At 41.5% G+C, this 12,735-nt stretch overlaps 1 protein-coding gene across 2 annotated transcripts; it reads right to left on the bottom strand.

Moving 5' to 3' along the window:
• Positions 1–28: 28 nt before the first annotated feature.
• On the bottom strand, positions 29–5,547 carry LOC122883258. Of its 2 annotated transcripts, none has more exons than XM_044211654.1 (5): positions 4,870–5,547; positions 2,804–2,903; positions 1,820–1,984; positions 976–1,107; positions 29–466 (listed from the first exon to the last, which is right to left on the bottom strand). In XM_044211654.1, the coding sequence occupies exons 2-5, from the start codon at positions 2,901–2,903 to the stop codon at positions 333–335; spliced, it is 531 nt and encodes a 176-aa protein (XP_044067589.1). In that variant the 5' UTR covers positions 4,870–5,547; the 3' UTR covers positions 29–332. The 2 variants fall into 2 exon arrangements, with proteins under 2 accessions (XP_044067589.1, XP_044067590.1); XM_044211655.1 differs by lacking the exon at positions 4,870–5,547 and adding an exon at positions 3,189–3,246.
• Positions 5,548–12,735: the final 7,188 nt, after the last annotated feature.

Below are 12,735 nucleotides of genomic sequence, written 5' to 3'. Positions count from 1 at the left end.
GCTTACTCCAGACAATAAGGGAGTTGGACAGAGACATAAGCAAAACTTTATTATCATAAGGCTTCAACAGGACGGACACAGTTATCACCATGACAGCAGGCTGCAGTGGTTGGAGAAGAGGCTACTGACTGAGAGCCAGAGGTGGCACAGAGTAAAATGACCCCAGAGATGTTGACGGTGGATACGCTCCATCTTTCTAGTGGTTTTAACAGTTATAATGCAACATTCAAATTGAGACTGACTTCAACAGCAGCTTCACAGAGTGGAAATCCATGCTCTGAGGCGACAGGTCCGGACTCTGTCCCAGCCTCAGCCACAGTCCGGCCGTCTCTTTACTTCCACTGGCCCTTCTCATAGTCCCACTTGGCTGAGAAGCCTTCAATGGGGTTGACCCTCATGTCCAACATCCTCTTGAGCTGTTTGGCCTGCCACTCGTCCTCAAAGGTCCTGGGGCGCTCAGGGTAGACTAGAGCAAACAAGGAATAGAGACATACAGTATGTAACACTTGAATGAACTCTGTAGTGCAGTCAGTATATTAAAAAAAAACAAAAAAAAAAAAAAAAAACATGCCTATTGACACGATGCTTCACAAAATTTTTTTTTTTAAAAATGCTGTGATTGACGTTTTATTCTGGTAATAGACCTTTCTCACAGCAGACATTTTGACCTGTCAAACACTGTGTGTAACTCACAACATCAAAGCCTGAAGTCCATTTAGATAAGTTAGTTCCAGGGCTCTGGTATTGTGCATGCTGGCTAACTGGAATGGCTTACTGGGATACTTAAAAGGAACAGAGCCATCGTTAATGCTGTTAGTTACAGCTGTGCTTTGTCTGTTATGACAAGTGAAAATGTCTGCTGTGAAAAAGGTCTGCGCCTGGTAAGAGACAGTGGCACCAAGTGTGTGTGATGTTGAGGCAAAAAAAAGGTAAGAGTTGGAGTTTTCCTTTCATAGTATAAAAAGGCAGATTTACCATAGACTCTCTGCCACCAGACCACCAGGCCAGTGAAGCCCAGAAAGATGAAGATACCGCCCACAACAGTCTTCCACTCTCCTGTCAGCTGCTTCATCTCTGGGTAGGTCTGACAGAACGCCAGCCGGTACACTGGGGAAGTGTACCATTAATGCTATATGGAAATATTTCTGCTTTCTTCTCTTGTTCTGATGATTTATTAGATTACACACTGGATTATGGTGTGATTGTCTGTGGAGTATTCAGATCCAGAAGTAAATGTAGCAATACCATTCTGTAAAAGTTCTGTCATTTAAAATTTTACTATGTACAGGAGTACTATCAGCAAAATGTACTTTTGATATTAAAAGTAAAAAGTACTCCCTATGCAGTCAAAATGGCCTCTGACAGATATATTAGATATAATTGATTGTTACTGATGCAATAACATAACATGTAGTATTCTAGCTACTTCATATACTGCTGGGCGGTTTCATTTACTGTATAACAATTCATTGTATTTTATATGCTCATTATAGGTTTTTAAAATCTTAATCTGTAGAGTAACTATCAGATAAAAGGTAGTTGAGTAAAAACTACAGTACTCCACTACTCTGAAATGTAGTGGAGTAAAGGTATAATGTAGCGTAAAATTCGAATACTTAACTAAAGTACCTCAGAATTGTCCTTACTGTAAATATAGTTCAGTAAATGTACTGGTTGCCCTGTGCTTCTAAAAAGGGATGGTGGTCTCGTATGATTATTGAGTGTACTATATTCATTTTAGATGCGTTTTCAAACTTGTTGCTGTGTGGCTTTGGCTGTATTGTCTGCTGTCGCAGCCTGTGAGTAAAGGAGAACCTACAGGCAATCTTCTCCTCTTTGGTCAGCTGGCTCCAGGGCCCTTTCTCTTTCTGTTTCAGGCTCTTGTCAGCACCAGTCAGCACATCTTTGTAGGGCCTGTCAGGCAGAGGGGTGTCCAGACGGTCGCAGTACATCGGCTGAGACATGTCCACTGACTCTGCCACCTCTGGATGGACAGAGACAGGACGAGTCACTTTTGGAACCAACTGCTGCAACAATGTACAGTCAAGAGAAATTCTTAAAACCCTGGCTGGAAAATAGTAACATTTTCTCTCATGTGTCCTACACTTGATCAAACACAATAGCCCAAAGGACCATCTCTCTATATGGATGTCTAGTCATGATGGTACAATAGCGCCATCTGCTGGTTTTTGGGCCACATTAGACAGAGGCCTCCTGTTGTGGTACATAGGCCTTCTCAATAACAGAAAAAGGTACATAAAACACTGAGAATGACTGTTTTCATGCAGCTTAACCTACTACTGTCAACCTTTGCTGCGTTCTTTAGCTTTGTACCAGCAAACCTCCACATTAACAATCTCCAGGTAAGCTTTTTGGAAAAATATGTACAGGTGTTACACCAAATTCTGCGACGGTCGAGGATTAACATATACAAAAAGGGTCCAATAAGGGTCGACCAGATATTAACTGATGTTAGTGCTCTACAGAGAGCCACATACCTGTCACGGTCAATGCGTGAGAGTTGGCGGACCTTGTATGGGGTCATTTTTCTCCCTTACATCTAAAAACTGTGGGTCATGAAATCATGGGTCACAGAATTTCGTATAACACCTGTAATACCTGTCATTGGCTAATCAACTTTGACCCGGTACATTACGGAGACATTTGAAAAACATCCCGACTCCTCATTCTGACAGTTTATCCAGAAAAGACTGACTTTCCTACACGAGGAGCTTCTACTGTTCCACTCAAAGAGGCAGTAAGTTAAATGGCGGATGTGAAAAACACATTGGTGTCATGGTACCGTGCCCGTGGCTCGCCATCCTCGCGCTGCTGGTGGTCAGGGCCAGTGTCGCGCGCCTGGCCACGAGGCTTCCCACGCGCCCTGCAGTAAGGTGGAGCATCTGAAAACGGGTCGGCAGGGACAGAAATGTACAGGTTTAATACATATTTCAACAATACAGGCGTTGCTTTCAACTACCTGTAGGTAAACATCTTGGAAGCTGCTGTGGCCAGTTATCAGTAGTCCTCATCTTAGTTTAATAAACGATAAAGACTTAATGCAAAAATAAACGCATACAATTGACTTCTTTAAATGAGCTAAGCTGGATGGAAGAAAACAACTAGGGCTGCACACAGTCAAATGCTTCAGTAGCTTATTTAGGAGTCATAAACGAGGGGTGACCTACATTCACATGAGGGTGACTGAGTTAGGTGTTAAAGATTTGTGTAGAGTTGAGGACTAATTCCTTGAAATGTGTAGGCTAAATTAAGTTATTAAATTCAGCTTGTGCAACTAGCGCAGCTGACACTAATGCTGCCTTCAAGTGCTGTCGGAAATAATTTTTAAAAAGTAATATTGTAGCTGGTACATTCTCCCATGATATGAACCCTACTTTGGAAATTGTCATGTAATATGAACAATTTAGGGGGCCTGTTTTAAGGTTCCAAATTAAGGTAGAAGTGCTGAATTTTACATTTATTTATTTGGCAGATGCTTTTGTCTGAAGCGAATATTATATATAGAACATATTGTTTAAAGTATTTTACACTTAACTGATAGTTTTGTTTATGTGTACAACAACTAACCTTGGACAGTAAACGCTAAGCCCACATACAGTCTTATTTTGTTACAAAGTAAATTGTATTGTAAGCAGGACAAAAGCACTGGAATGCACAACAAGTTGTATTTATGACTCTCAGAAGAGCACTTAAAGGCAGCAATAACTACAACCAACAGTTCATTAAGGCAAAAAAAAAAAAAAAGACAATTATATTATATATAACGATCCTTCAAACAGTGGACATACTTATCTCTCTGTGTGTTGTCATTCACAACAGTGAATCAGAAGATTCAGTGCTTTATGAAGGTGGCCTGGATGAGCGCCAAATCCTGTCTTTGGCAGTCTGGCCACCTCATTAGCTTTTACTGTTAAACACACTGCAGTGTAACGTAACATGAAAAAGCAGCCACTAAAATACAATTCAAGTTTGTGACCTATGATAGTTCAGATACGATCTGTGAAAATAAATAAGTTCACATTTGTGTCCTACGTGAAAGTACCAGATGAATTTGAGGGTCAGTGATATGCAACAAATCATATTAATACATCATACAGTGCATTAACCATGTTGTCCATGTTCACAGTCTGTGATTTTCAGTTTCTAAGTAATGTTTAAATTTTGTTTAACAAGTTTCTCTCGTATTGCTTTTGTGTTTGTCTTTTCACCTGTCGTTCTGTGGCTTGTTACACACACACACAGCAAATGAAAATGGCGGAAATTGGCAGTTAGTCAATTTAAGAGTCCGAGCTGACCTTCTGAGAGGGACAGAAGTAAACAGAAACATTTAACGTGTTTCACTAACACCTATTTAAATACAAATACTGTAAGTGACTTACTTTAAACCATACACTCTTTGCTGAATTCTTTCTATTGCCTTCAATAAGAAATATCATCCAGCCTTCATGTTGCATATACTTTTTTAAACACTGTGAAGAAACAGCAAGTGTTTTATCCCTACAGGGTCACAAATGGCATGCAATTATAGGGAGCAGTCTTCTTAAGGACTAGATAATGTTTTTTTTTCTGGTATGAATATAGAACCAACAGGTTTGACATACTTCATTCTGTCTCTAGAGCAATTTTAGCTTCCTATACTAACACAGCTGCTGCACATTTATGCAGTTCTAATCTCTCAGCTCGATCTGTGTCATGGTTTACTATCTTTTCTGCACGTCCGCCACTCTCCCTAGCTGTGCCGGGTTAAGGGAGTGGGGGGGGGGTCTGTCCCTCCGCCATCCCATCAAATACTCCTTGCCAAACACCATTATAGTCTGTTCATTTGATTCGACAAAGACAGATACTCACGTTAGTCTGAAGAAAGTGAAACTGCAGGATTAGAAGATGCAACAGCAAAAGACCAAATCTTGAGAAAAAAGGGGTGTTTAGGCCTTCTTTCCTGTTTCTTCTCTGCTCTTATCGCCACATACCATTAAGCAGGAACCTACTGGTGGGCGGGTAAGACAGGCTGGATGGGAAGAAGAGAGAGAGAGAGGGAGAGGGAGAGGGAGGGAGCTTGGAAGAGGGAGAGACCAGACCAGTGCAAGTAAACAATCTAACAAAGCATGTGACAGGACTGGCGGAGTCAGAAAGAGATAGTGGGTTGAGTTTAGCTGCAGAACACAAAGATACTTTCTCTCTCATTTCCCTCTCATTCACCCTTCTCACTCTCCTCCACGCTCTCATCACAGCTCTTGTGCAGACAGAGCAGAGACGACGGGGTCGCTTTAGGTGAGGTTACAGTAGGACACAGAGGGGACTATATTTTACAGTAGGCGGGGAATGTGAGAGCGTGCGCATGTGTGTGAGAAAGTTAGACGGAGGTTTGTGGAAATAAGAAAGTAAAGAAAGATAGAGATAAGCTGCAACATTTGACCATAACTAACGCCTCCACAAGTGCAGGTTGGCACCAGGCCACCATTGTCCCATAGTTGTCTGGCGGTGAGCCCAGGAGCAGGGGCCTCTCAGGGGCCAGCAGTCACCAGCAGCACAGCAGAGACAGGAGGAGAAGGGGAGGAGAGTCCCAGGGGTCAGATAAGGACAGGCTTGTTCATAGTAACCCCACACTGCTTGGCTGGGTGAGCGTCCCAAAATACTCTAACCCTAAACACAGCTTAGGTCGTATTAAAATGTACAATAAACCTTTTTATGTTATTTATATATAGAGAAAAACATATAAATAGTGCTTTTTTTAGTTTGAAATCTCTGATGTGCTTAAACTTAATTCAGCAACTCTGCAGGCATGACTAAACTTCAGAAACTCAAACAAAGCCAAACAAATGTTCTTTGACTCTTATATATTCTATTATATTGTCTTAGTGAGTTTAATAGATATTAATAGAACTTCCCACTGTCATAAAGTTAACAGACGTGAGGTCTGATTTTCCGCTTAAAACAGGTTCTCAGTATTAAGCTCGTATTATTGGAAATGAAGAGGGGAATGTAGCAGACCACAGCTGCGGTGTGGTATAAGGCAGGCAGTCAGGTGCCTGTGTGTGATTGTTCAACGCTAATGTTGTGTTAACCCTAAGAATACATAGCTCACTAACCCTGCCTGGGTTCACAGTCTGCATGCTCACACCAACACAGGTCAAAGTACATTCGGAGTGACAATGTCATTTGTGTAAGAGCAAGTGCTCGTGAATTATTATCCATTTATAATTCTTTATGCTTTAGCTAAGCGGATAATGCTTGTATTACAATTGTGCTGTAGTGTTTCTTAAACTGCAGTGGCGGAAAGTTACTAAGTACATTTAATAAACTATGTTACGTTTCGTTTCAACTCCTCTAGAATTCAGAGGCACATATTTATCTGACAGCTTTAGTTACACTGCACATTCAGATTTTACGTACAAAACACTCGTGTACTTGGTACACCTAGCTAAATCTAATGTAGTCTAACAGCAATAAATCCTACCTTCGTGAAGGTTAGAATGTTTATTTCCTGTTTCAGAGGGGTCTGTTCTCATTGATAAATAGAGTGCACATCCAAAAAATGTCTATGGCCCATTGCTAGTTTGTACTTGCTTTTGTCATTGGGCAAGTGATATATTATTATTTTTTACTTTCCTATTTTTTCTATGTACTATTTTTTATGTATTAGCTTCTATGATCATTGTTTCCTTTTCGAATGATTTATGGGATTCATGTATTACATTTTACTGAATCTTTGTGATGTATTAGATGTAATATGTTCTTGTATAATATGTTTCTTAATGTTTTATTCTATGTTTGCCATTTAGAGGCATATTTTATGTTGTTTGACTTTTGCAGTTATAGCTTTTTATTTTCTTATTTTCTCTTCTTACTGTGTTTATTGTTATGCACCAAAATACCAAGGCAAATTCCTTAGTAAATTCCAAGTTACTTGGCAATAAACCTGATTCTGATTCTGCTACTTATACCTAAAAACTGTTGATAGTTTGTTCTGTGAATTATCCCGAGTTACAGTCTGCACCGCGACACAGGCAGGTCCTCCAACAGCAGCAGCAGTCGTGGAGAGCCGAGGCAGGAGAAGGAGACTTGAACTGGTGGACGCAGGTACTGTATCATCCTGTGCAGGGTGATGGGATTGGTTTTGAGCTACAAAACAGAGTGTTGAAATCACTGTACTTGATTTTTTGCATTTTATTTAGAAGAAGTGTTTCGATGCAGATGAGTGACAAAAGGAAACACCCAAATAAATTAATGAAGAAACATACAGATGCAGATGCTTCCATACAGGGCACGAGGAGTCAATACACGGTTTGATGAGTACGAAAATGATGATGTTATTATGATATTCTATGGCCTTCACCGTCACCAGATCCCAAACCAGTTGAACACTCATAGGAGATTTTGGAGCTATGTTTTAGATAGCGACCATCAGCATTAAGTTAGGGAAAATCTTTAGGAAGAATGGTGTTCATCTTTCCAGCTGAGGTCCAGAGAATCTATGACAAGGATGGTGGCTCAATACCTAAGACACTTTATGTTGATATTTCATTTAACTTGGTACTATGTCAGGAGAGAAACTTTTCTGTTCATTTTTTTAATGTGCTGTTTCAGTGCCACAAAAGAAAATCCTTTCACCTCTATTGTGTTGGGCTGGAGGCAGACATTTAACAGATGGATATCTCAAAACCTGGACACAAAGTAAAACTATCTGCATAGCTAGATACTACTATGGGGAAAAGGAGAAACTACGGACAGACCCCTTTACCGTGGGTACGTTGCTTTAATTGGAAATATCATATACAGTTTAGCCACTAGATGGCAGCACTACACAAAGTTTGGAGGCAGTAGCAGACAGAAAATCTTCTTGGATGCAGCACATTTGAAAATGAAAACGTTTCAAAAAACAAAACAGTAATATTTTTGTCAGTTGAAAGTGAAACAAAGCCAATTGTTTATCTTGCTGGAACTGGGCCAGACCATAGTTCACTGGGGTGGAACACTTGCATTTTCAGCCTCTTAACACTTGCCCCAAGCATGCAGAATAATTTACCTGCATTTAGTTTGAGTGTTTCAACACTGCTTAACTACCATAGAATTAGAAACAGGACAAATGACTTATTTTTGAATAGTAATTGTTGAGTAAAACATCATCTGGGTCTTTTCGTCCTACAGTATATCTGATGCGATTCAGAGTGGAGATATATGTAATTGCTTCAATTATCTATCAAAGTAAATAAGTTCTTACTGGACAGTTGAGACTTCATATGTTATTGTTTGACAATTTATGAACTAATGATAGTCAAAAATACTTGAAATGTTTCCTTAAACCTCATTGCATGTCCTGTTTTTCTACATGGATTTAATGGCTAGCACAGATGCGTCAGTGAGCGCTCCAACTTCTTCTGAGAGCCGTTGTCTGTAAATATCATGAATGAGCCACATTCTGCCCGACCAGTCGGGTTTCAGTTTTCGTTTCTGGAAAAGCATCTGAAGCAAAGGAAATCAAACATGATTGGTGTGCAGCGGATTTTCCAGAAATACATCCAATGCAAGCTCACAGATGATTAAATGATTGAAAGTCAAGGCTTGATAAAATGCATTTATCTCTCCAGACAGAAATAAATGTGCTGCAGCTACTCCCTCGCTGACATGTAGCGGAGACATTGCGTTTGTCAAACAAGACAGCAGCTGCCAGTACAACACAAACACAGTAGGACACGCGTCCCTGATTCATTTATGGAAATTAGGTGAGGGCCGTGACGGTGCAAATAACCCCAAATCTACCCCCTTTCCCCCCTCCTCTTCCACACTCTGTCCTTTATCCTTTGCAGGGTTTCACCCCACTTTGACCCCCAGCCGCCCTCTCCTGTCCCATTGGAATTGGAGATGTTTCTCCATCTCTCTTGAGGAAACGTTTGCCATCCGTCATCTCTCCTCTCCCCTTTGTTCAGTGCTCACCCATTGTGCTTTTTTCTAACAATAAAGCAGCAGAAATGAGGATTGAAGGGAGAGAATCGGCCCTCTGACTGTCAGTTTGGAGTCAATCTGGCACGTTAACCAAGCAACACACACACACACACACAGAGCGATACGCCTCCTTAAAACAGCCCTAACGGCAGATCTCTCAGCAGCCTACTCGAACATGTTTCCCATCTGACATCCTGACAAAAGACAGATTCAGCCCACTGCTTGCTGACAGTGACACTGATGCCTCTTGGTATTGATGGGGGAGAGGTGTCAGAGAGAGTGCTTTGTCATCTCCATTAGTCGAGATGAACGCTTCGTCACATCGTTTTAATGAATTCAATTCAGTTTACCCTGCAGGAAAGTGATTCTGAGGGTGACTCACTTCTTGTGATTCCACTGTGCGTTGCAAGTTTTTTCTCTCAAGTTTCTCTTTCATCTTTTCATATACAGCATACATAACAGTGCTACAGCTTACTCAGCTGAGGGGAAACCGCAGGGCAGAGAAACAGAGGGAGACAGGACTGGGTGTCTGCTTGTCAGTCACGACAATTTGTCTGCAACAAACCCTTAATTCCTCTAACATGGTGAATGTAGGTCACGGGAAAAGCAAAAACCCAGTCTGATGGTGTGTGGCCTCAGATCTTTCTGTCACTGCTTGGCCTTGTGCTCTGCGTGTGTGAAAGCCTCAGACTCGTGCCTGGCTCTATCTGTCACTGCCTAACCTCAGCATGTCCAGGTTTGTTGTATTTGGCCTTGTCCTTCCTGTAGAACTTGCCTGGACCTTGGCAGAATACGACGTGTGTGTCGGCACGTGAGTTTGCACGATTGTCTGTCCCCGCTTCCACCCTTGAGGCATTGTGTGTAACTGGGTCATACCCCCATCACTCCCATGCTAACGATGTTGCTCCTCCTCCTCTTCTTCCCTCTTCCTCATCATTCCTCTTCCCAATCGCTCCTGCCATATTCTGCTCTGCTGCTTTGTGTTGTAATGGTGGGCCCTCTGCCCTCGCCCCCTTATTGGCATCCCCTCAAAGAGAACACCAATGCATGACTGAGGATGAAAGCGATTGGGAAGTGGCTATGATTGAATGCTTGCTCTGCATACATAATTCATTACAGTAGCCAAACATACAGCCTACATTTCATTATTTTATCATTTACTGCAGTGCATGCAGAATAGTCATCATTTCAGCATGCTTAATTCTATATACTGTATAATCTATCCATTTTCCACTGTTTAATTGGGTCAGGGTTGAGTTTATTCACCCCAAACAGCCAATGTATCAACTGTACAGATGTTAGCTGTAAGCTAGCTAGCAACAGATGCACTGACCGTGTCCGTGGGAATGTGCTTGTGTGTTTCTGTTCAGCTCAGAACTCAGAACTCCAGTTCTTTCCCTCCGGTTTCTCTCCTTTTTCCTCCCGTCTCTGTGCATTTATGTGGTATATTCAAAAAGCTCCGGGATTCGTGCAAATTTTCATCCACATGCGGATGTGTCTTCACGTCACTTCACGCCGCCCCGTGTGGATTTTTGTCTATTTGTGTCTTTCCATTGACTTTGTATGCAGTGTTGCTTGTATGGTTGATCCCATTCTTTTGGTCATTACCCAAAACTCCTGACAATAGTTGAGGGTTAGAAATATACATCGACCGGTAAGTCGAAAGCTTTGCCTTTAGGCTCAGCTCCCTCTTCACTGTGACAGTCCAGTACAGCATCCTCATTACTGCTGACACTCTCACGCTCCATTTTTCCCTCAGTCGTGAGCAAGACCCCAACTTACTTGAACTCTTTCACTTGGGGCAGTGACTCACTCAAACCCGTTTTGCAGGAGAGTACCATGGCCTTAGTCTTGGAGGTGCTGACTCTCATCCCTGCTGCTTCACAATCAACTGCAAAGCTTCCCAGTGTGCACTGGAGGTCACAGTTTAAACCAACCAGCCAGATTAAGCCAGCAGAACCACACAAAGCAGAGCTGCAATCGTGAGGCCACCGTACTGGACGCTCTCCATGCCTCAGCTGTGCTGGGTGATTCTGTCCGTGAAAATCACAAACAGAATCGGTGACAAGGCACAACCCTAGTGCACTTGACTTCCTGTCAGGAATGCAGACACACCTCTCACTCCAGTTGCACAATGAACCTACTCCCGCAGTACTCCTACAAGATACCCCAGGGGACACGTCCATAAACCTTCTCGAAGTACATCAAACACATATAGACTGGATGGGCAAACGCCCATGACCCCTCCAGGACGGAATCCACATTTCTCCTCCGGAATCTGAGGTTCGTCAATCGGCACGAGTGGCACCCTGGCACAAGTTTTCTCACAGGAAAGCTATATATCATGAATGAGTGTTTTCATCAGATGAACATTTCATCTGATGAAAACAAGTTGTGGAATGAAAAACATTGTCTGGAATTTTATTTTGGACAAACTTTGGCATAATTGTGCAACTTTCCAGATTGGAACTGCAGACTACAAATCATGTTCATCAGTAGGTTGTTCGGTAACACTCTGGCACACATTATAATTATCAAGTCATCTTCCATCTGTCCAGTCACCCGATGAAAGACTTCCACTGTTAGTTTTTTCGACGCTGACCTGGATAAAGTGCCTAATCAGCACTGAGAGTTCTCCTCTTTGTTTTCTTTCACTCTCTCTCTCTCTCTCTTTCTCTCTCCCTCCCTCTCACTCCTCCTCTAGGTTCCTCTTCTGATAGTAAGTTTCTAAAGTAGAGGTCTGGGGAAGTGTGATAACATTGTCTGTTTTTTTAGGCTTGGTACTGTTATGTTTCCACTGGGCATGATGGTGCTAGTTTTAGTATACCCCCTCATCCAGGAACGCAGGGTTAACTGTTGTGTATTTGGGAAGAAGAAGAAGACATGTTCTTTAATCACTATGTTTATATGCACACAAGACAATCAGATTGTTGGGAAAGATCAGGTTATGGGAGGAAATTCAAGACCATATTTACATGCACTGAATAACCACGTTGTTTTTTAATGCAGCTATTCAGTAATCAGATTTCTCCTCTACACTCTGCTATATTTTTTAATCAAGGCAGCAATATTATAAGTGTATTAGCTATATATGAGGATTTTTTTTACTGGAGAATTTCAACTGATGGCAATAAGAAGAGAGAGAGAGAGTGTACACGGTTTTCCTAACTCGTTTGAACTGACTTTTCCGACCACAAACTCAGGAAGAATGCCGTTTCCGACTGCGACCAATTTGATCGTTTTAAAGGTCCAGTGTGTAACATTTAGGAGGAGCTATAGGCAGAAAGGGAATATAATATTCATAAGTATGTTTTCATTAATGTATAATCACCTGAAAATAGTTTTCATCAGCTTAGAATAAGCCGTTTTTATCTACATATGGAGCAGGTCCCCTTTCAGTGGAGGCCACCGTGTTGCACCGCCATGTTTCTACAATAGCTCAGAACGGACAAACCAGGTGGAAATAAAGCAATTTATTTATACTTATTCATTTCGGTTTTAGTCAGACTTTGAATTTACTTCCCACAGTCACAGTGTTACTTTTCTTAAATCTTTCTCATGCACATGTATTCATGTAATATTCCTGTCAAGAAATTACAGATGAGTAAGAAATTAACTGAATTTCCATTTTGTTTCACTTCATTGATTAAACCTGACATCGTCTTCATGTTTGTCAATTTCATGTTGTGAGGGAAATGTGTTTTGTTTTGCCCCAAACCAATCAATTAGTAGCAAGTGACGTATATGTGCCAGTGACATCATTTTTAGTCA

This window comes from Siniperca chuatsi, linkage group LG10 (genome assembly GCF_020085105.1).
Source record: "Siniperca chuatsi isolate FFG_IHB_CAS linkage group LG10, ASM2008510v1, whole genome shotgun sequence".
Lineage (NCBI taxonomy): Eukaryota > Metazoa > Chordata > Actinopteri > Centrarchiformes > Sinipercidae > Siniperca > Siniperca chuatsi.
Note: the sequence above shows the minus strand (reverse complement) of the source record. Positions and strands in the feature narration are given on the sequence as shown.